This window comes from Nilaparvata lugens, chromosome 3 (assembly GCF_014356525.2).
Source record: "Nilaparvata lugens isolate BPH chromosome 3, ASM1435652v1, whole genome shotgun sequence".
Lineage (NCBI taxonomy): Eukaryota > Metazoa > Arthropoda > Insecta > Hemiptera > Delphacidae > Nilaparvata > Nilaparvata lugens.
The window spans coordinates 15,143,904-15,168,830 of NC_052506.1; the positions used below are offsets into that span (position 1 = coordinate 15,143,904).

At 35.6% G+C, this 24,927-nt stretch overlaps 2 protein-coding genes across 5 annotated transcripts in view; one reads left to right on the forward strand and one right to left on the reverse strand.

The window, feature by feature from the left end:
• The window catches only part of LOC111057484 (homeotic protein spalt-major), a 139,812-nt gene that overhangs the window by 33,686 nt on the left and 81,199 nt on the right, over positions 1 to 24,927 (forward strand). The gene's annotated exons all lie outside the window — the stretch shown is intronic.
• LOC111049626 lies at positions 16,381 to 18,182 on the reverse strand. The gene is made up of 3 exons (XM_022335750.2): positions 17,835 to 18,182; positions 17,008 to 17,083; positions 16,381 to 16,772 (listed from the first exon to the last, which is right to left on the reverse strand). Exons 1-3 carry the CDS (start codon positions 17,972 to 17,974, stop codon positions 16,503 to 16,505), a joined length of 486 nt encoding a protein of 161 aa, XP_022191442.2. The 5' UTR covers positions 17,975 to 18,182; the 3' UTR covers positions 16,381 to 16,502.

Sequence of the window (24,927 nt, forward strand, 5' to 3'; positions counted from 1 at the left end):
TCACATGTCGAAATTCGAGAATAGAGAAATCATTCAAAGGCCTATCTCGTGAACGGTGAACTTTCAGGATGAGATTATAAGTTGAACATGGTACTATGTAGGCTATTCCAAGTTTCGAAAAAATGTAGTTTTAGCTAAAGTGATGATTATTCATACAGTAGTAGAAAATTGAAGTAATGAGAGATTAACTTGTATTATTTACTGGAATTCAAATAATTTCAAATGTAATTAGAACGGAAGTGGAGTGATTGCTATAGTAATTGATTGAACCCGATTTCGCTTTTGTAATCGTCATGTTCAAATTGTCTTTCTGTGGATTTATCCAGTTGTCCGTCACCGGATTAATCAGCTATCTCTAACGAGTGATTACAGCTAATATAAACAAAAGTTGTTTTTTCCCAGCAAGGACGCAGGATGCAATTAGTTCATCCTTTGATAAGCAAATCGAATTGATTGAGAAACAAAGGTGTTTTTAATTTAGATGTTTTGGAGTTTCACATTGTGTTAGAGGCCAACATGTGGTCAATTCAGAATGAAAGTATGAGACTATTTAAAATAATCGATAATAGAGAATATCCTACTCGATGGAAAAGACAGAAAAAATCTTATTCAGTTTAACAATTCATTATCAGTTCAGTTGTAAGATTTTATGAACTTCATAAGAGCTAATATTATTATGATATATTGTAGAAAATCAATAAAATGCATTTGGTTCTTATCAGTATTTACTAAATTATTTTGATCTTCATTCGTTACGACTTTGGAGAGGCAAATAACATTGGAAACCAATTGTACATCTTTACATGACGATTTTGAATTTTAAAAACATTTCTCATGTTCAATACATTTTCATCAACTTGGACAAGGAATGGTTCACATGTGTTCTGAGCTTGGACATAATATATATAACAGCGCTCACATCAGTGATGAACATACAAAGAGGATGTCAAAATTCAAAAGTGCGCGATCAAAGAATTGTAAATATTGGAGTCTTCTTTCACATTTTCGACATCTTGATGCATAACAGACAATGTCTGAGTGTTTTTGGTGGTAAACAATTAAGACGTGCTGTAGATGACGAGAGAATCGACATCAAAAACATCTATTAGAAAAATCCAATCTTCTTTGTTAGCAGAACAACCAAATAATGTTTGACCTCAATTTCTAAATTCCTGTCAGTTCTTTACCAATAAATTCAACTTTATTCTCTTGATTTGAATGGATAACTTCGGATTATTGTTAAATTTCAAATAAGAGAACTTTAATTCCTTGAAAACTCCAAAAATTCCAATGATTTGAATTTTCAAACAAGAATTCCCAAATCAGTAAACCAGCAAGAAATTGAAACCTTCAACATTGATTAATTTGCATACTGATTAAAGTCATTCCAAATGAGCCATCGCTCTGAGGAGTTCTTCTTTCTTGACAATAGGCAACTGATTCTTTGAAAATACTCCCTCCACTCAAAATCAACATAACCATCAATAAACATTATTGACAATACAGAATTTATTGCCATTCTCTCAGGCATGGGAGTCTTTCAGAGATGAATTTGAAAGACCTTTAAATCGATCAACTGACCTGCATATATGTTGTGCCTCCTGTTGAATATAACCTGTCCAAGTTCTACCTGAATGCATGAAGAATATTGTTTTGTAGTAATCTAGTATTCTGGCCTTCATTTCTATTCAAATTAATATAACAGTCGCGTAATGTAGTCCTGGAATGTAGCAAAACTAGTTTGATATTATTAATATTTTAATCTGAGAAATGTTATACCATGTTTCACAATTTGAACCTTTAATTCAAGCCTGGACATGACGCTTGTTGTTTAATTATTTTTCTGCTGAAAGTCAAAGCTTTCTTTGGAGGTCGTTCGAACTTTTTTGTCCCTTTACAACTTTCCACAACAATATCCTCTCAATACAAGATTGTATTAATCTACAGTATTTTTTCAAATCCGATTAGCCGTATCTGATGTGGAATCTATAAATTTGTAATTAAATTTTAACCGTGTATTAAAAACTTGTTCACAGGACAAATTTTGCACAGTTTTCAAATACAAATTTCAACATTGGAAAATAATAAGAAGTCCATCAAAAATATTTAGTATCCATAAAAATGATCAGATGTATTGATGAGTGATAAATTGATAAATTCAGATGTGTTGGTAGAGTGCTAGAATTGAATGGGCACCATTCGCGCTTTGCCATGAGAGGGTTTAGACCGTTATGTTTGCATGATGCTTCAAAGGGCTGTGATAAATTTTGATACGAGAGCTGTTACATTTTAATATCGTAATACTGGTAATCAGAGGGTGAGTGTGGCTGATTTTGAAAGGGGGCGTTATGAGTGGATGTGTTGGTGTCAGTGAGTGCGGAGGGGGTGTAAGGGGGCTCTGGATTAGTAGATGAGAATATCAGCTAGAGGCTGCTTTGATCGACAAATCGCAACTTCGTTGCTAAATATGTAGGATGTAAATAGGTATATTGTAATCTGTGATATTGGTGTGTGAGTGTTGGATATAGTTTATATATAGGTATATCGTGAACAGTGATATTGGTGTGTGAGTGTTTTGAGGCGTATTCGGCGGCGTTCGCTATTCATTAGGTGACGTTTAATTGAAACACTACGGTAGGGCTGGAGCTGGAGCTGGAGCAAACAATATCTGCTGTTCTGATTGTGCCATAACTGCGGCCTTTGATGTAGCGCGCTCGCGTCTGCTGGTGACTGTGCGTTGGTGCGCACTGCTTGTTGCATGCAAGCGTGTAATACCTCACAGGGCCTCGGGGGTTGATACGATTATCATAAACCCCCACGGAAAACGCTCGCTATTTCATTGGTGGTAATTTATGTAGGGGTGCAGCCCACCCCGCCATCAGAAGGGTTGAACCTTGCATGGAGGGAGGCAGCCGAATAATTGCACGCCCTTTGTATAAGTTCTAATATTAATTACTCTTTACACGTTCGGGTGACGTTTATAAAATTAACGGCATAATGAATGCAAATCCGAACACAGAATATGCCTCACATTTCCCAAATCCCCATCTCCAGATTGCTTCAATCTCTGCCCTCATCAGGCTCACTATTGAAAACAGCTGAAAATACGAAGCATGAATAGGTTGAACGAGCTCTATCAAAATGTATCGTACATGCACAGGCCAAGTCACATATGGGCGAATTGTATGAATGTAACGTGGGAGGGCTGCGTTGGAACATACTCGCAAAGTATGCCATTGAATTCCACAATAAATACCCAATATACATTATTGGGAACACAAAATACAAATACAAAAAAAGTCTTATTACAGATACAAAAGCCTAGAGGTCATGTGGGCATCATCCTTAGCAAAAAATTTAACATGTGAAATAAGCATTGGTGGAAGCAGTCCCGAGTTTACTATTGTACTATTACAAAATATTCAACTTTCTTGCATAATCTCATTGTTTTCAACTTTTTTTCTAATAATCATTTTCTATGTTCAAGTAATGGTAGTATTTTGAAACAATATGTGACATTAAAGCTTGACATTTGAAACTAACTCTTATTTGGAAGTGATACCGGATGCTGGTGCTATCAGAATGAAACTTTCTATTTTGATAGATTATGTTCTATGATTGATCTATAGCAACATTGAAGTTATTGATTTAGGATCATAACTAATTGGATTGTTTACTTTAAGGATCAACGATCATCAAGGATTAAGTATTTATTTGTCTCATAACAGATTAATTGTTGTGTATACATTTCGCGAGTCAATAAACAGAACAGAGTCTAATATCCTCTTAGAATTATTGGAGTTATTAAATTATCGAGTGTATTATCATTTCATAGTTGGATAATGGAAATCCTATCTTTATTTGACCTATATCTTTTGTTTGTCTTGCGCAAATATGCATATTAGCCAACAATGTAAATAATAAGTTAATCCAAATCTGTTCTTTTCTTCGAATCGGCTTAGCTACGTCATGAAAATAAACAGAAGCCTACTGATCTTTCCCGCTAATATAGAATTCTATCAAACATTTCGAGTTCAGAGTGGTTCCGTGAGTGGAGCAGAATCAGCTGTTCAAATGGTTTTCCAGGTTCTACAGAAGAATAATGTGATCTCTCTACAAAGAGGTAGGAGGATATTTAATTTATCAAATACGTATGTAGGTAAAGGTTAACAAATTGAACTCCAATTCACAAAAGTTATGAATCAGCATGGATGTAGTTTAGAGCTAGCTCAGGAGTTAATTTTGAAAAACGCATTCTAGAAAACAGGATACTAACTTGAGATTCCCGTTGGCTTGACTATACTATACCTGATACACCTAAACCCATACACTATAGCAGAATGTATTTTATCGCAATTCCAATAAATTAATTACTTTCACACCAGTAAGGCTACTGTTTTCTGACTTCCATAAGAGTTCTGCAGACGTGTAATCGATTTTGCTGAAGTTGGCACATTGCCATCGACTATGTTTGTCAATAAACTCCAAATAGTTCGTGTTCTGCCTTTTATGTTAGATGGAACATTTAAAGTACCAACACTTCGGGTATTGCTCAAGTTGTGTTACAAAGTTCCTACCGATAATGGGAATAAGCTTCGTAATGCCTGAGAAGTCATTAAGAGCTCGTATTAATGGAACATACTGGCAATATTAACGATAACGTAAACGAGCATTGGCGATAAGAATATTACATTTCGTCCCTTCATGCAATTTCTGGCTCCACATTCATTGGCGCTGATCACTAAAATTTTCATGCTGCATGTTCCCCACTGTATTTCTTACTTTTAATAAAGAATTGAAATTTTAATTTAGTAGCTTACATGTCCTCAATCCAGCAATCCTCGAAAAAGCATAAACAAATTGGTTAAAAAACTACCAAAGATCGCCTGCTTTAAGCATTCGGAAAAGATCCTCCTGATAAGAATCTGACTAGGGGGTCGGAAATGAAGAAATAAATATTTCAATCTCGGGCACAATTGATTAGATTTTTCATCTAAACCAGATAGTAGCTTTTGAATTATAGATTGCATTAATAGTTGACAGTAGACTTTAAACAACCAAATTAATATGCTACTGAAGATGAGAAGCTCTATATGAGGTTGTATAAATACGGCGTAAAAGGGTATGCAGCCATTAAGAGATGATAAATCAGGCACACGTGCTGATGGATCACTTTAGAAAGAGATGGAGAGATGAGAGCCAAGAAGCGTTCATTGGTATTGGAAAGGCCCACCTAAAATCTCATGTGAGGATTATAAACAATATTAGGACTCACACACACTTTGGTTTAAATCCATCCTGAGTACAACCCAATACGTTATTCGGATTGTACTATAGTTCTCTACAGCTCTATCCCCCTTGAAGGATTCTCAGATAAATTAAGACTGGTGGAAAAATAACAGTTGAACCATTCTTGTTGTCCGTTATTCTCACATAATTTTTGTTGTGGAACAAGAAGAAGCAAGCTGATGACTGACAAGAAACAGTTCATCTATTGCTCTCAGCGCTACCTCATGCCTTCAACAAATGAGAATTTCCACGGTAATTATTGTTCAACAAAATTGTTAGAGCTGCCTCCCAGAGTGTGGGTTCTTTTTTCTTTAGGATATATAAGATGAGCTCCATGTTTCTTGTGTCTGAATTATTGATCTTGCAACTGAGTTTCCTTATCGAAAAAGATTTTTATTTTCCACGAATACAGAGATATATTAGAAATATTCCTAACTTCATGAATATTGTAAAAACTTGTGATTTTCTCCAAAAGGCGGATTGGGATAAACTATGATATTGCTCCCCGTACAATGAGGCTAGATGTAAAACTATGAATATATTATACATTAATTTAGATCCAATAAAACTATGAATCATATAGGTGAGACTGAAAGAGAGCAAAAGGCCTAGTACAAAAATGCTCTACTCCAAAATTCTCTAATTTCATAGTAAACATGAAGTTACTCATAGCATAGAGTAAAGAAAACTATATATAATAGCAGAGACAAACAAATAGTTGAAAAACAAACTTACACTTATTCAGTTAAAGACAAACTTGCGCTTATCCTTTCTCTATGATAATAATTTAGTGCAATATTTTTAAAGTTTTTAATTTATTGTGATTCATTTAGAGTATAAAATCAACCTTCAAAATTCAAAATTTTAAATCATCATTTCTGGACCGAAAATCAAGTGACGAAGCAGTGTGTGACTATTATAACCTTATCTTTTGGACAACATTAACATTTTATCAAAATTTTTGGAGAGAAATAGTACAGGCTTAGCCTAGTTTTTCCTCCAATGTCATAATTGTATTATGATTATAGTATTTTATACAATAAATAGATAAAATAAAAAGTAAAAATAAATAAAATTTCTTTATTATTTCTTCAAGATATTATATTAAAATTTATTATTTCTAGATTATTTCTTTCATCTCTGCTTATAGTAACTCCAGATTGGATTTATACTAACTTTTTGGTAATGACAGGTTAATGAGTCGAGTGGAAATCACCTCAAAATTTCGGACACTTTCTAATTTAAGAAATTTAATAATGACCTCTTCATAACTAATATCAACATTAAATTCAATAGATGTTATGTTGGACCTGTATGTGATGCAGGTATTTTAATCTCAGGATATTCTTCCTCAAGATAGATACCCTGCCCTGTCTGGTTATTTGCGATAAAGTATGGAAAAACAAAGCTGATAAGATTCAGTTTACACATCGCAGCACTGCAGTATATCATGATACTCCGTGTCCATCCGTAATAGCTGAATGAGATTTGCTGATGCACAGATCAAATTACATGCACATGCTTACTGAATCAGGTGGTGAGTTGCGAATGTTGCTGAATTCTCAGCGGGGTTCTGTGGCAGCACCAATATTGCCAACTCCAAGGCAGGATGCACTCCTGGGTAGCCTTGCTCCCGTGTGAGATATATTATGTGTGCAGTGTCAATGTTGGTTTACATAGAATATATTTGTTTTGTATATTATACCCAGGTGCAGACCACCAGCACTCGCCATTCACATTTGCAGAATTTGCTATCTGAGCCTTGGACATTCGAGAATGAGACTGCCCATCCATTCACTAGCGTATTATTCATGCGATGCACGTGACATATTAATGGCGACATATTACGGTGTGAGATATGACACCGTGTTCCTTATTGAATATTAATCCAGCTTTCCCAGCGACCAGCGTATCGGATTCTTCGCATTTCAGTTTAGAAAACAGCGTCTCTCTGCCAACTACAGCTGCCCGATAACGCACACGAATATTAAGTGGCTCAAAACTGTCTTGAATTTGTAATCGGACATTTCAATCTCAGCAGTGTACTGTGTGTCAAATGCTGGGAAATTTCTGATTTTTGTTGTGGGCCGAGGTATGAACTGATTCTCAATGAAGAATGATCACGTTAAAAAATTATTTTTCAAGAATTACTACCTATCGAATAATTATTTTATTTTTATTTTAAGCATTATCACATTTCACATATCTTCAAGACAATATTATTTGTCAATAGTTGGGAATTCTCAGATTCAAACTGTTTAATGAGTCAAGCCAGAATAAATCTGGAAATTGTGATCCTACTGGACCAATACATACTTTATGTTCAATATAGGCCTGTATTCTCTCTAGTTGGTGGTGACATTTGATCATTTATATTTATATCATTGGGGATCAATATAATGTCAATTACACCAAGGACCCAATCAATATGCCAGTTTATATCTACCAGTATATAAAGATTGGAATTCCATTCTTCTTTTAAACTCAGAAAGCATTTGAATAGCATTTTGGAATTTAGAAAACATTTCTACTTATTCTACAGAGTGTACGGAAAGTCCCTGTGCACTTGAATTATGGAAATGAAATACTCGGTGCACAGTGACTTTCCAACCACTCTATACATCCGGTCATTCATGGATGATAAACAGGTGGTCTAACTAGGCAAACTGCAGGCGAATCTTGTTTCAGTGCACAATCTGCTGATGCTTGCTTGCTCTGATGCATCATCTTTTCAATCCCTTCAATTTCTCATGACAAAATCGAATCGATTCCCCTCTTGTAATGGACCTTTGTCCTCTGCACCCTCCAAACACTATTAACGACAGATATGTAAACATGTCCCCAATTCCCAATAGCATCGACTACCACTTCTTTTTCTTCTACTTGGTATGTTGTATCGCCCCTTCTCACTGATTTTTTTCTCCCCAACCGATGTACTCTTCTATTATTACACAGTCTCTACATCACACTATCTTTTTCTTACTCCATAGGTAACTGCATATTTTTTCTCTCTCGTCCATTTTCTACTATCGATGATCAGAATCTCTCTCGCTGACTCACTCTCTCTCTCTATCGCTCTCGGCTGATGTAAGCCGGCTATTGAATATGACAATTAACTCGCTTCGATGGAAAACTATGGAGGGTAGTGTGTAAACCATCTGCTGGATTGAATTAATTAAAGGGAGAACCGTAGAAAATATACAGTCGTCGTTTCTGTCTAAATAGAGGACATCGCTTTGATTATTTACATTCATGTTCTATACCACAACTTGAAATCTTCCTTTTTTATCGCCGTTAGACTGTGAGTGCGCGTTGTGGAGCCTAAATACTCATTTTTCGAAACGCGTTTTTCCTGCCGATACATGATGACAAAACCACTTGAAAATGATTTTTGTTTGACCCAGCAGCTTTCAGCATTCAAAGAATCTTGGAGGTTCGTAATCACATCATATTATCGAGAATGATTCTTCTATGTACTTAAATGTGATCACAATTATTATGAACACAAAAATAAATTACAGTTTCTTCTCAGTTTCTGCTCAATGAAACAAATATCCAAGTTCAGAATGTCCCATTTACATAGGTGATACCATTTCTCCCTAACTCAACTTTTATTGTTTCTCAAATTTCATCTAAATGGCACTGAATCTCTTTAATCTCATGAAATTTCGACTTTTGTCCTTTCAATTTCAATAGTATAACATAAATTAAATTCAAAACTTTTTTCAATCCTCATCAACCTTTGAAGCAAATTTTGTGTAAGCTACCTTTTTTATCCTCCCATAAGGGGCAAATAATGAATTTATGCAAAGATAAGCCTAAGAAGCTAACCAGGCCATTGTACCTAGGAATTTGAAAATGAAAATGGAGATGAAAAAATTCTTTACTAGGCAATTTCTATTCTACGAATATTAACTTCCTTCACCTAAGTCCCAGTACACTATAGATATGTTATTTGAGAAAACTTTCAACGCCTAGAAATGGACGTGATCATAGAAATACAGTGTGTGTATGTGAAAGACTTTAATTTGCTATATTTGTCGTGCGTTTGCGTCGTGCTCGAGTTGTCTTTTTTGACGGTGCCGGCGACAATTTTTGCGCTTTCTCACTTCCGTAGAGATGGCCGGTTTCCCATCGAAGACGACATCGCGACCGCCGTAACTTATCCGAGTCGTGATTTTGCTGTCGCGCGGCCATCGCCTTGCAACGCGCGATCATACACATAAATATATCTAGAGTTGTAGCTGTGAGTCGATAGTATCGCGAGCACAGATAGAGAGTCGATCTCAGTTATCGATATCTGGTAGCGAGCAGGTGGCAGAGTGGCAGAATGACCCTGATGTTCCGATGTCCGGCGACTGATGATTGATGGCGAGGTGCGGCCCTTTAATGTGTGTTGTCGATTTTATCGAGAGGACATTCAGAAGGAGATTTATGCTCTCCCTCCACTAGACCCCACTTCAGCTTTTACCCGAATCCCCTATACTTCAATGAGACGTGAATTGGATATAACACTCTCATAAATGATAAAGTACCCTATTTCACATATCCAGAGAGTATCCATCATGGGTGGATTCATTCCACATCATATCTCGATTACTCTCGTTAGCCAATCTATATTACACCTCCCAGTTCATTGACAAATTGTTCATATCAGTTATTGATAATAATGGGAATTCATTATAAACACTTGTTATTAATTACAGTTATTTTAAAAACTCTTGTTATTAATTACAGTTATTATAATAGAGTTATTAATACAGACAGACGATTATTAATACTTGTCATATAATTCATGTTGATCATAACTCAACGAAAAATGTGATATTTGTCAGAGTGAAATAAAATTTAGAAAATGATATAAGTGAAACGTGAAATGAGAATACTTTATGAATGACATTAGTAGAAGGTATTATTTGGAAGGTATACTGGAAGGTATAATTTTTGTAGTTTTTGTTACGTATAAATTTTTGAATTGAAATCTCATTAAGCAGATTAGGTTAAAATTAAGCATGAGAATCAGTTTGATGATGCATTATTTAACCAAAAAAATTGATAAAACAGTACAGAAGATTAAATTATTTGGGGTGTAAAAGTCATCAAATGAAGGCTATTCGATCCTTTCCATTTGGGGTAGTGAGTTGGTGTTTCTATCAATTCTAGATTTTATTAAAAATAATTGTAGTTTTTCAATTTAATAACCTCACCCTGAAGTTTGGTAACCAGAGCATCAGCGAAGTTATTCACATTTCTGATTGAAAAACAGTGAACGGAATTTTTCAATTTTGAATGAAAACTTACTGGCTCCACAGAAGTTCATGAGGAAATTTGAATCGAATGCATATTGCGGAATTTGATAAAAAAAAGGACCAGTGCTATATTAAAATGGCTTGCATACAGCCGTTGCATTATTATTTTCTATACAGTGAGCACATACTGGATATTGGTTGTGTAATACGCTTTAAGCGTGAAAAACAAATGAAGTCGGTGTTTTGGTCGGCTTCACAAAAAGCCTGAAAAAATGACGATAGCTTCCCTGTACTGCATAGCGTAACTGACTTTCATAGAGGATGCGCGCTGAACCTGTGACGTGGCCGGAAACTATTTTACCACAGGTGAAGCGCTCAACATTATTGAAAACAGCTCTTTGTTGAAAAAAATGATAAAAGCAAGTGAATAATGATGAAAGCTTTTCATTAATATATGTTGATATAGTTGATACAATAATCATGCTTAGAAACATGTTCTATCATTTTAGTATATGGGATTGAAGTAATCCAGTGTGTATTTCATATTCATTCGGGGAGTGAAAATTTCTGGCCAGAAAATTACTTATTTATTCAATATCATTACATAAGATCATCATTAGCAGAAATAATAGAGTGAGAAGAGTTTAGAAGATTAAATAGAGTAGTTTTATTTTATTTGGCGTTTGTAGGAGCTATTGGCTAGCAAAGAATTAGTAGCACCCAACTTTTTTGCTTAATTTTGTAGATTGGCCTACCTCAATAATTTTGTGGAATTCAAACAATTGGCGATCACGAAGTGATCAATACACTTGTATGCATATCATTAAAGTGGCTGTTCACTTGTTGACTTCATATCAACATACTTTCTATCATAAAATATTTAATATTCATTTGTAAAAATATTTCTTGTATTTGGCAATATATTAACATCATACATAATTCAAGATATATATGTAAAATGTATAATTCCCTTTCATGCCATATGGAATGATAACCGGATTGGTCCTGCCACATTTGTAGATTCCATCAATATGATCAAGCTTCATTCAATTCACAGGATAATAAGACAAATGGCTGAGAAGGGTTGGGCAACAGACATGAGCCCTCCATTGCATGCTGATGATTTAAAGCACTCTGGAAATCCAATCGGGGTTCAAGACCAAGACGACTATGATTGTTATGATTGTGACGATTAATAACTTGGTGGCTGAGCGAGGGTGGCTCAACAAAAGTCGGCATTGTGTTAATCGCTGTGCATAACTCTGCTCATATTCATCACTTCATCCCCTAATAGATTCTCCCCTCAAACTCAATTACCCTATTCCTTACACCCTCTCTTCATCATTGAGTTTGGAATTCCGCCATGTTAAAACATGCATACCCCCAGCATCACTGGGTGCTTTATTGAATGAATATTGGCGAGGTGAACAGATTACAAGAATGAGAGTAACGTTGGTGGTACTCTTCTCAAAATAAGAACCATACAACAATATCATAATTCATTATAATCACTGAGGGACCTGATTTTAATTAAGTGAGGTTGATAACTCACTAACTATACTACAATCATGAGCCCTAATTACTCAACTTCTTCGTTCAATAATTAGAACGATCCTTGACCAGCTAAAACTTGAATATTTCACTTTCATAATCAAAACACAAGAACCTGGCTAGTTTCCAGTGGTATTTTATTCGTCAATTCACTTGTCATAGTTAATAGTCAGCGGGTCATTTAAACAGCTATTACGTTCTGGTGAACGATTTATTGTTTTTGAGAGATGATTGAGTCCAATGAGTTTTAAAATAGAATTAGTGGAACAAAAATATATTTCTAGCACTTTATTTGACACCACTGGGAAATATAGATACACACAAGCATATTATACCGGGTTATCATAAAAGAATGGTGCGGTTTCAGTAATTCGTAGGAAGATTGTAGGGAAATATTGAATTTTAATGCTATTCATTCATAATTCGATCATTGTTAGAACTGTGTAAACTTTGAAATAATGTGAATAAATAATAATAGTAATAATCATTAGCAGAAAATTTCCGTCTGGAATGCTTTTTTAAGAAATATAGCCATTTGCTGATAGTTTTACTGTTTTACATTATATGGTAGTTAGGAGTTATATCAGCACTTCCATAAGAGTTCTCAAGGTCTGTAGAACAAAGTGGATGAGAATCAGTTGTTATTGAGTATTGTTTGTCTCGAGACGAATATACTTCAAACTGCTACATCCATACATGATAATATCAAAGCTGTAGCTATGACAAGTTCAGTACAGTATCAGTTGAGGATAAATTGAATTAGAATAATAATGTATAGAATGAATACTGAGTTGTAAATAAGTAAAGCTTCAAAGAAAGAGAGAGAGAGCGTGATAGGACTGAACTATAGAATATTGGAATGAGCGTGTAAAATTTTCAATGAGCATTCTATCTTCTAGCTGAAATTCCTCTGTTACAAATCAACTTCAATGAAAAGTTCGGGCATCATTTGAAGACCTTCTGCTTACAAGAAAACATGGTACAGATATGAAGTATCACTATAAAACATTAGCAACTGATGAATAATTATTATAAGACAAATTGGTTCAAATTGCAGTTCTCACTGTTTCCTAATTACTAATAGTTGTAACTCATATATTTCCGTGATGTTTTGATTACATTCATCCATAGATACAACGACCACAGTGAAGGCTCAGTTCAATTTTACGATCAGCTAGTCATAAACTAACGGACAATAGCTATCAAAATAATACAAGGAGAGCATAATCTCAGCAATATCTTCCTTCGGAACTTCGGTATGTGACTCATTTCTATAACATCATCGGCATAATTTTCGTAAGATCTTATGTTATTTTGACAAATGCGTAAAGCAGTCGTGGTACTTGACACATAACAGTTGGGTGTCACTAGATTATTAACTATTTGGTTGATTTGCAACAGTAAACGTTGTCCGAGCTCGAAGCAAGTGTTGATGTGTGATGTGACTGAATTTGTAGACGGCGTGAGTTATAGTAATTGGGCTGTAACTAATAATAACGTTAGCTGGGAAAAATGACGAGAGACAGGATAGTGGAGAGGACTGGCTGGCTGCCAGTTGACGTGCGACAGGAATTAATTTCAAAGCGCGTTAATCATTCGAAACGCTAAAGAATTTTTCGGTACGACGTCTTCTGCGTCGCAAATCGGCGCTATTTTGTACGCTGAACTGAATCCAGCCTGTGATGTTCTCACATATTTATTATCTTTACAAATGGAAGACTGAAAGCAATTTATGAATTTGGTGTCATGGTTTTTGTAAGAAGGAAAACATATCTCAGTCCCATCTATGGTGCAATATCTCTAGTAATAGCTAGTGTGGTTTATGGGAATCTACAGCACAAAGAAAAACGTCAAGATTTTCATGAAAGTAGGAACTGTATCATTTCTATGGGTTTATGGGAATCTACAGCACTATGGTGCAATATCTCCAGTAATAGCTAGTGTGGTTTATGGGAATCTACAGCACAAAGAAAAACGTCAAGATTTTCATGAAAGTAGGAACTGTATCATTTCTATGTTTTCGTCAGACAGACTTATAATAGGCTTTTGTTTATTTATTCATACTAGTTGAATATTCAATACCAAGCTTGTATTTGGAAAGGCTTATAGTATGAAAGAAGAAATTAAACATGATCATTATTCAAGGATGTGGGTTTGACATTCAGAGAAATATTGGCTTGTGAGACAGGAATTTTATGAACTCTCTTCCGAGTCCATTGCATTTGAATCGTTTTGGACATCATTTATTTCCTTTGTTCACCACACATATTTTTCTGAATATAGTCTAAGTTCAATTTGATCCAATCCATTTAACCAATCCAATTTTATGTAATTCAATTCAAATTACTGTATTTTTGTATGTTTCATTAATATTGAGCATCAATATTTTGTTGTAAGTGTATGTTGCACTTAAACTGAACGACTCGATCAGACCCAGACACCACCTCCCACTTTAGTGAACAAGCAGAGGGCATGCAAGCATGCACACAAGAGGCGAGGTCTAGGCGGCCAAGCGAGCAGCGTGGGAGAGCGGCAATTAAAGTATGCTCTTGAAATTTTATTCCTCAGCATCGGTTTGAATTTGCTGTTAATTTCAACGATTTCGTGTTTCGAGAAATGTCGAACGCCGTAAATACTATCGACAGGCGAAACTGTAGAGTGGCCGACCTCGGCTACAGAGACAGAGTGTTGGCTGGTATCTCTTTCTCGCTCACTCTAGATCTTCGTCATCACTCTACTCCACCTTCACCTTCGGCGACTGAAAGGAACCGATGCCCTCTCTCTGTCTCACCCCAGCTGGTCGTGCACTGGGAGTCATTGGCGCTGCATCGGACCAGTTTCAGCCGCGAATTATGAGCTTGCCTCTATCATAAAGGCTGCTAGGCGTGCTGCAAACCTCCCCCTCCCCATCCCCTCCTACCACCATCACACCAAGTGTCGGCTCTAAAGTTTCCTCTCGGTTAATTTGCATAGAGAAAATAAGCTAGCCACGGCAACACTATATTAATATCGGACCGACTATTTGACACGTTCTAATGGACGCAATTGTCGTTCCACAACCCCCAACCCCCTGTTGCCGTCTCTCTCAACACACGTTGCCATCAACAAGCACCTTAATCCACAGACCCGCCATCAGGTTCTCTTCCCTTTTCTCTCATCCTAGTGAAAACGATCTTTTTATTATGTAGTCTACAGTTTTCCAATATACACTACAGCTTTTCAACAATCACTGATTTAGTCTGCCTTGAAGCTTGAGTGACTCCGAAATTGTGTTTCAAATTTCAATTACGTATCAAATTTCAGTGTGAAAATACTTGGGGAGTTTGTAACCTGTCGATTAACCATGCCACCCATAGAAATTATTGCTATTTTCTTCGAATCATGCTATTAACTTGAGGAAATCATAGGGTACATCTCACCCAGGAAAAGGGGTTCAGTTTTGTCTTGTCAAGTGGTTAACTTGCCTTGTCAATTGACCTGTTGAGTATCAAGAATACAACCAGATGGAAATTACAATATTATTGTATCACAACATATTTATTTAAAAATAATTTTATCTACTATTCTCTGTCTCAGAGAATTTGTCTCTGTCTCGGTCTCTGACTCTTGAATTTTGTATTTTTAAACTAATGAATAAAGGAATCTGAATCTCGTCACTAAAATTCGAACTCCCCAGTTGTTGCAAATTGAGTTTTTCGATAACCATGGTGAATCAGTTTCTCAACCAAATCATCAATATTCTATAATATTAATAGCCCGTCTGGGTGGGCACTTGATGATAGACAAGCCCACAAACAACTCCACCATGAAGAATAATTATAGATTTTCCGGAAATTATTCTGAGAAAATGATATTTTGTAAACCGATTACAGTGAATTTGAAGGACAGGCGTTCAATTCATTCATAAAACACCGTGAAAATCAGTGCGCGAACTCTATTCAGAATTGATTAACTCGTCATCTGTAGCGCGGCTACTCCACAACTACTACGAAAATGCTTATTTCCTTCACTGGAAAAATTATAGATTCGTCTCTATTGAGTTTGTTTCTTGTCTGTAACTAGAAAATATGATCAAATTACAGTTGATACTGCCTCCACGGAAATCAAAACATATTTTAGGTTTTGTAGAGTGTAATTATTATTTAATGGATCTTTACTTATTCTACTTTACTGGACAAACTTATTTCATTGAGACAATAATATCCAGAAAAATTATAAACTCGTTTCTACTGAGTTTGTTTCTTGTCTGTAACTTACAGTTGATACTGCTTCCACGGAAATCAAAACATAATTTAGGTTGTGTGGATAATAATTCTTTAATGGATCTTTACTTATTCTACTTTACTGGACAAAATTATGTCATTGAGAATATTACTTGGACAATATTATCGGATACCGCTAACATATTTCATCTCAGTCAATGTGACGACACTCGTCTTTCTCGGCCGCTTTCTGTCGGCGAGGACGCGGAACGCAGTCGGACTGCGGCGGCTTGTATGCGGGCCGCTTGCGGTCGGAAGGCTGGCCCAGAAACGGCTTGCACTTGGGCAGCGGCGTCGTGCGACACTGCGGCGAACCGCGGCAGCTCCAGCGGCGACAGTCGTCCTGCAGTCCGTTGCGTTTGCCGCACTCACAGCTCTGCACCAGCTGACTGCCAATCAACTCCTGATGCTGATGTTCTGGCTGCAAAACGGACAACAATTCACTGGGATAACTTCAAAGTAGGCTGAATATAACATTTTTTGGAAAAGTCAAATCGAACTGAGATGTTTCAACCTGCTTGACTGAATATCACCATTGAATATTGTAGAACTATCATGATAAACAGGGGAGGACAGTATTATGTGAATATTTTAGAACTCATGATAAACAGTGAGGAGTCAGTATCATGTAATACTATCAAAAATGAATTGCTCACCTTTATAACACCAATACGATACGGGCCTTTTGTGTTGTTCAGAGTTTCCTGTGTATCCCATTGTTCGCATTTCATGCTGAAAAATCAATAAATTAGTATTAGGGAGTAATAGGAATGAAAAACTATGTTACAAGCCATATTGGCTGTTAATTTTTTGTCATTTATACACTAAGCTTTATACAGCCTAATACAATAAATATTCAAGGTTCAAGTATACATTGCATTAAAATATTCTGTGTGAATACATTAAAATGTAGCCTACTGAAACAATCTTAAGTGTTGAACATATCCAGAGGCAAAAACTTAGATCAAAGCTTATCGTCATTGTGATAACGGTGTAAATCTATGTTCAGTGCCGAAATACCTGTCATCAAATTTTTGGTTGGGATCGATTCAATATGTTATTCTGAGCACAAAATCACAAAAATAAAACGTAAATTGTAAATAATTAAATTATTAATTTAATTATGAACATTTAATTCTAGAGCAGAAAGGAGAGAGCAAAGCTGGGTTTACACCAAAGTTATAAACAAGATTTTAATAACATAATCCTTATAGATTCTATTAGATTGAACGGAACTTGACAAACACATATGTTCATCATGTGTATGATAAGATATGTTCAATCTAATACAATCCATAAGGATTAAGTTATTGAAATTTTGTTATTAACTTTGGTGTAAACGCAGCTTTAGAAGTAATCAAACAGATAAGTAAACAATAAGAAGAGATGTCGTCTACAACTTTGTAAAGTAAAATGCGTGTTTATAAAATAATATTTCCTAAATATTTTATCAGATAAATTTATAATATTCTATCAAACTCACTCATTATAATGATTGTTGACCAGCACCCGCATTTTATTCAAGATATTTCTCTTCCTCACTGAAACATTGTGGCAAATGTTTTCATCATGGCCGTCTGGTATTCTCTGGCACCAAGTCGTTCTGTCTCGACAGCAGTCCATCTTAGAATAAATGTCAAATATTTGTGTGAATTAGTTCTATGTGTAATGTTACAGATAATTTTGATGATGCTCCATGAAATGTGTGTAGTGTATTTGGAATGAATGTGTGAATGAAAGGTAGATAAATATGTGAATGTGTCTTGTAGAGCTGTCTTCTTGCGTGTGATGAGTTGATGTTGATAGATGCTATGTAATGTTTGAAAATGACAGCTGATAATTTGTTTTTTTTCTCCTAGTTTGACTTCCATATTGCTGATTTAAAAATATTTTCAATTTTTTCCAGCCTTCAATTAATTTTTTCTCTGAACTAAAGTGAGGACTTGGTGTTGAAAATTCAACCATCAACATCATAAGAGTATTTTGATGATCAATTATCCAATCGTAATTTTCCAATATCATAATATTGTATTATGATTATATTGTTTTATACAATAAATTAATGAATTGTAAGGTAAAATGCATACGTTATATGATAATCATACGAATTTTTATCATATATGAATGAGTTGTCTCTGAATTTATATAAGTGGAGGTACCTCAATATACTGTGGAAATTTATTTTTCATACTATGATAATCATACAAATTTCTATCATATATGAATGAGTTTTCTCTGAGTTTCTATACATATACCTCAATATACTGTAGAAGTTTATCTTTCATACTGGCACTTCCGTTTTATTCTGGAATTCCTTCATGGTCCTTGCCATTTTATCCAACAAAATATTTTATGTTCTCTTCACATACCTGCTTCATGTCCTGAATTTCACACTGACAATAGAAACTTACTATAATAACCAAGTGTGAACATAGATCATGAAAAGAGGGAGCTATTGATAGGCATTTGATTGAGCCACTTTGGGGAACTCGTTGAGTTATGATTGGAATCAGAAAGGGACGATTCGATATACTGAATTGCCATTTCTATTATCAATTGCGATTTGAGGGTCCACATCGATGAAATGATCGCTGTCCAGTGAATAGCCCAACCCTCCCTGATCTTCCTGGAGTTGCAGAAAAGGTGCACTAGATTCAGTGGGCGGGACAAGGATGAAAAAGTCCTCAAAGAAAAGGCACGTGATCTCCACGTGTGCTCAGTCTGTCTCTCTCTCCAACTCACTCTTGTAAACATTCTTCCTCTCTGTTTCATTCAGCAACGACACTCACTCACGCTGCGATTTTTCTGGCGATCACAATGACTTCGCCCCGAATAACAACAATTCGATTCGGCATCCCATTCAACTGCATCTACTGAAATCCACCTCTGCGCACGCGCAGTAGTGATTTATGTCATCTATTTGTTTGGTTTTTATAAGATTTTGATGAATGACTATTGAGGAACGTAGACATAGGGTGTTATTGGTACTACGTAAAACCTTATCATTTGCAGTTTTCATTTTGATGAAAATAAGAAGTAATAGAGACATTTTCTCCCAATAGTGTTTGATAGGAAGCTGGATTCCAGAGTTATTCACATTCCATATATAAATGATATCATTTCTCCGTCTTTCGACAAGTTCAAAATCAATCGGTTTTGATGATGCAATCTTCTCACTATATAAGTTATATATCAATAAGTACTGTATATTCATTTATTGCAATGAGTATAATTACTCATCAACAGGCTTAAGCCCAAAACTGTTAATATTTCCAGTCATTTTGTTATAGCTAGTCATGATATTTAAATTCTTCATATTATCACTAAAACATGATTTTTGCAATGTATAGCTGACAAGATTGAGCTCACACAGAATATGATATTGATTGATCTCCATAAAATATCATGCAACAGAAGGAGCAGAGTAATGAGATACATTGAAATTATTGTTGTCACTGTATTTCTCGAAATAATATCCAGCTACATCTCCATAGTTACTGAATTCTTGAATAACAACGCTCTCAGTGCTCTCGGCTACTTAAATTAAAAAGCTCATCTAGATTCCAGCAAAAAACACAAAGATTATCATAGAAATGTCTGAAGGAATTCTAATTATTCAAGAGTCGGTTGACGGGGGACGACTTGAGGATGACTGCCGAGTTGGGGTGGGCTGTTGTTTCAGACTAAGGGAGGCTGCTTTTTCCAGAGAGCAGGCTGAGTATTTTTAATAAAATGCGTCTCTGGCTATAATATATATTCGGAAGACATTTATTGTATAACAGTAGTAATTGGCATGCAGAAGGGAACTTGTAACCCCATCCATCTTGTTTTTGTCTCCATCTCCCTCATCCGTTGTTGTCTTTGCATCTTTTATGTATTTGTTGAGCTAGCATCCATCTCTGTTGCTAGCGCCCTTTGCAGCCCTCATAATCCGTGTGCCTATCTCTGGAATAAGCCGGCTAATGGACTGGAAAATTATGAGAATCTCAACTTTGGCGTGCGTGAGTGAGATCGGTCGCTATGAGTGAGAGAGATAGAGACAGCAAATGCGCAAGAGAAGAACGATGATGACGATAGCGACCATGCAGATGACATTTTTCGTCAGCAACTGTACCCTTCATTTTATATCCTACAAAGCATATTGCCTCCCCCCACCCCCAGTCTGTGTTTGCTGCGAACGTTTTCTCGCGCCTTCATTTATCTGATTCAATTCTACCGCCGTCACTAGTCTAACTTTCCCAGCCGAAAAGTTATCAAGTCTTATCGTACAAGTATCGTACTTACTCTCTCGCTTTCTCATTGTAACACTCTTTATTCTCCTTCCCACACTCTCTGTCTTCAATTTCCTCACTCTTTCCTATCTCAGTTTCAACTAAAGCCGAAAAATGAATTGATTCAATATATTCTCTCTCCGCGAGAAGCATCCCAGCACTTCACGGCTAAATTAGCACGGTTATATTTGATATGAGGGTGGTTTTATTATTGCTTCTCTTAAAGGAAAAAAGATGAGAAGCTCGTGTAGTGAATACGAGATAGCATAAATCATAAAACTTTCCTTAATAACTGCTATTCCTTCCTTAGAAACTCACATTTTAAGAATATACATTTTAAAGAGGTTTTTCCCTATTTTCACATCTGATTCTTTGCAATCGTCTAAATCAGTTGAGAAATATTTGAGGTTTCACCTATGCAGTACTTGTTTACCTGTTTACTGTTTGTCTTTCCTTGAATTTTGTCAATAATAATAATAATCCTATAATATTCCAGAGTCATGACTTGAAGTAGACTTGATAAATTCGAAATTAATGAAGTCGAAGTAAATATGTACGGCTTGTTGTGATTTTAAAATTTATCAAAATCAACGTGATAACGTAGTTTCTAATGACCTTTTTCACTCAGTTGTTAGATGATTGAGAGTTAAAAAAGTATTTTATGTTTTGAATCATTCAAACATTTGAACCAGACTGTACATAGAGATAATTCTTGCATAAATCCAAAGATCAGGTAAGCCGACCAATGATTACATTCTGCTCATGCGCATTCATCTCCATCTACCTAGGGTTGCAACCCTTCCTGGTATTCTTCTGACGAATCACGAACCGGGGCTTGATCACTTGAAGGGTGCATAAAATTATTCCTAGCAATATCTCATTGTATGTCTTCCAGCTTATGATTACATCTCATGATCTCTCAGCGAGGGTAAAGCAGTGCTTGAACCCACTCTCCGTGTTTACAAGACGCTTAAATGAGTATAGATTATTTTTTGTTTATGTTCTTGAAATTAATGTTTAATTACAATAATCCATGAAATCTTGAATCATGAGAAATGATGGATTTATATCCCACTCAAAACTTATGGAAGATTCTAGTTGGATTCCATTCCGTTACAAGAGTCATCAATGAATTCAATGATTGGGAAAATCGTTTTCAAGAACGTTATATACATTTCTATAGCAGATGAAATGACATCTCACAAAATTGAATGCTAAAAGATTATTTCAAACTCATGAATAGTGTCTGTAAAGTTCATCCAAAGAAGTGAATTCACTGTAATAAATCTTGGATTGAATCATCCCAGTTATCAATTTTGACCTTTGTATTACTCAACAATTATATATCGTTTAAAATTCATTGAATTTGCAAGCATTCCAACATGTCATGAAGCTTCAAGTTGTAGCGAGTCTCATGAGATGTATACAACTAGATCAATGTATGATGTAGTTCCAGTCATTTCAAAAATGGCTGCTTGAAGGTCTCAGTGAGAATATAATATTATAATAGGAAGATATATTGTGACGGCTGTCTCTCTCTACTCACAAGCAATATGTGCTATAAAAACAAGTTTCCGCCCTAATAAAGGAAAGAACCGGTCTTTCAGAGCAACGATACAGTTCAATGCAAGATGGTTTGGAATTGAACTCGTTCCTGGCTTTCAAGTGGGCTGGTTCAGCGTAGTAGGGTCGGCAACCCTCATTCCAGTGGTATCAATTTGTCGAGGGTTGATTATTTTGATTACATCCTTGTGATAGTTCATTCTATGAATAATACCCCAGTCGCCCAGTGTACACAGTAAACTCTCCATCCATCCCGTAGACATTCGAATAAATCATTGCACAACATTCAACTTTGTATCTTACAATTTTCAGTCTATGGTGTCGTACCACCAACGATATTCCTATTCATCCATAACATGATGCATGAATACAACACAAATTATCATCACTAATAATCGATAAAAAATCCCAATATCCCAATAACTTAATTACATAGTTATAGTATATTGTTTTACATTCATGAATTTCTTTATATCCACGAAATTGAAATGTGTATGGATGTACACCACTACCTTTTATTGCCATCATAGTAATTCAATTGATAATAAATTATCGAATTCATACTTGCATCAATATGAATAATATCGATATGGGTCTAGGCTGAGGATATCAAATAAAATAAATAGAACTCCAGAGCCAATAATAAAAAATTATTTTGCGAGTTTCGAATCTGGAACAATAGTTGTGAAAACAAGGATCTCTTGATTGTTAGAGTGAGACGCTGAAAAATCAATGAAAAGGTTTTTTTTCTTGACTTTTGATCATCTGTACATCCTGGAGTGGTGGTGGAGAAGTAGTGCCAGGACACTTTGGCATTATTCCAGCACTAAGATAATGAGGCGCCATTATGAAGGCTCATCCATCATATTAAATTGACTGTCGCTGTTCTATCTAAACAGGTAATTTGTTCGAGTAATATCTCCTGACAAACAACGTTTCTCTGTGACAGCGGCACCCTTTCGTGCACTCTCTCACTCTCTCGTCTAGCGCCCTCGCTCTCTCACCGAAGCAATTTGTCATAACACTAGTTGACAATCATGCCACCAGATAGCAGCACGTGCTGTCTCAGCCACCTGCTCAAACAGATCTTGCCGTGTCTGTTTGTCATAGTCAACGCCATCATCATCATTTTCATTGTCATCATCAACATCATCAGTCTGCCACACAAATTTTGAAGACAGCCGTCGTCATGCTTTTTTCTGCGTAGGATGAACCGAGCACATCTTTCATCTCAAACTCTGACGAAAACTTGCCTTGGAAAATTGATGTCTCTGATGAATTCTATCCAATTGTTCTTATAAGGCCAGATTCATACTGAGATTCCTTCAAATACCTAATAATGTTTTTAATTGATAAGATGTATATGGAAGGGTAAGGTACTTTTTCCGTGTTTCTTTTATCAATTGGATTGATTTCTTCCAGACACGGTTTGAAATATAGGCCGTTTCCAATCACATTGATGGACTTTACCCCAATTTTTAAACTAATCCCATTATTGACATTCTCAATAACGATTTGTAATCTTCCATCAATTACGGTACTCCATAAAAATTAGCATAGCAACTGCGAAGAAAATAAGCTGATTGTTTATCCAATCAAAACAGCAATTATGTGCTGACGTGTGTGAAATAAGCTTGAAATATGTATGACTATAATCTGAAATATTGAATATTCAATTTTATTTAAGTGAAATATTAATTCTGTTTCAGGTGAGTCTCTTCTGCAAAACATTTTATAAGCTTCAAAGTCGCTAGATACGTGATATATTGAAGGTAACAAAAACTATAATTAAAAATAATGTCTTATCCCTAAGAATCAGGAATCGAGAATACATTGATTTGATTTGGTGTTTTATGTTGGCATTTAAGTATCTTGATGCCAGTCAGAAGGAAGTTTCGTGGTCAAACGCTGACCGGAAAACGAAATTGAATTCCGTGAACATTTTTTATTCATTTTGGAAGTAGAAATGAAAAAGACACTGACTGGCTCATTATTGGAAATGATTACTATTATGGAAACGAACGCCGCACGGGGTTGCGATGAAGGGTAGGGGTTGACGAGAGGAGGAAGGGGGTATATAGCATAGCATTGGCGTGGCATCGTCACGCGATGCTCAAAGTAAATCGTGTGGGTCCACTTCTTACCTGAAAGGTCTTTACCGTATTTCTGGGAACGTTGTGTCTTCTATCTGATTCTGAATAAATTATTATGCTTAAGCCATCAAACCGAAACATTATACCATCTCACTCGTTAATCACAGGCCTGTTACACACAAGCAAATGCACCTTAACCAGCAAAGTTAACCTCCATCAGACAGTATTAATTATAGATCACTGTGAGTAGAAGAAAAGAGATATTCAGAAAATGGAATTCTCCATACATTGTGAACGATACAGACTAAATGTCCACATTTTGAAATGTGAACTGATGGTGATGGATACAACATAGAAATTATTTTTTCTTGGGAACCAGGCTATGTTTATTTTGATTCTATTCTGATCTGGTTCTAATGATTTGGGATGGTTGAGTATCACCTATTCCAAACGAAAATAACATGGTATTCATGCTTAATCTGACCAGAGTTATAAAATGTGGAACTAATTCTATCATGAAAATATCTAAATATACAATATAACAATATAATGATTGTTACAGTAACCTTTAACACACTTTTAAGATGAAAAGAGCACACAGTTGATAATATTATTTTATTATGATGAATATTCATGATGATAAATACAC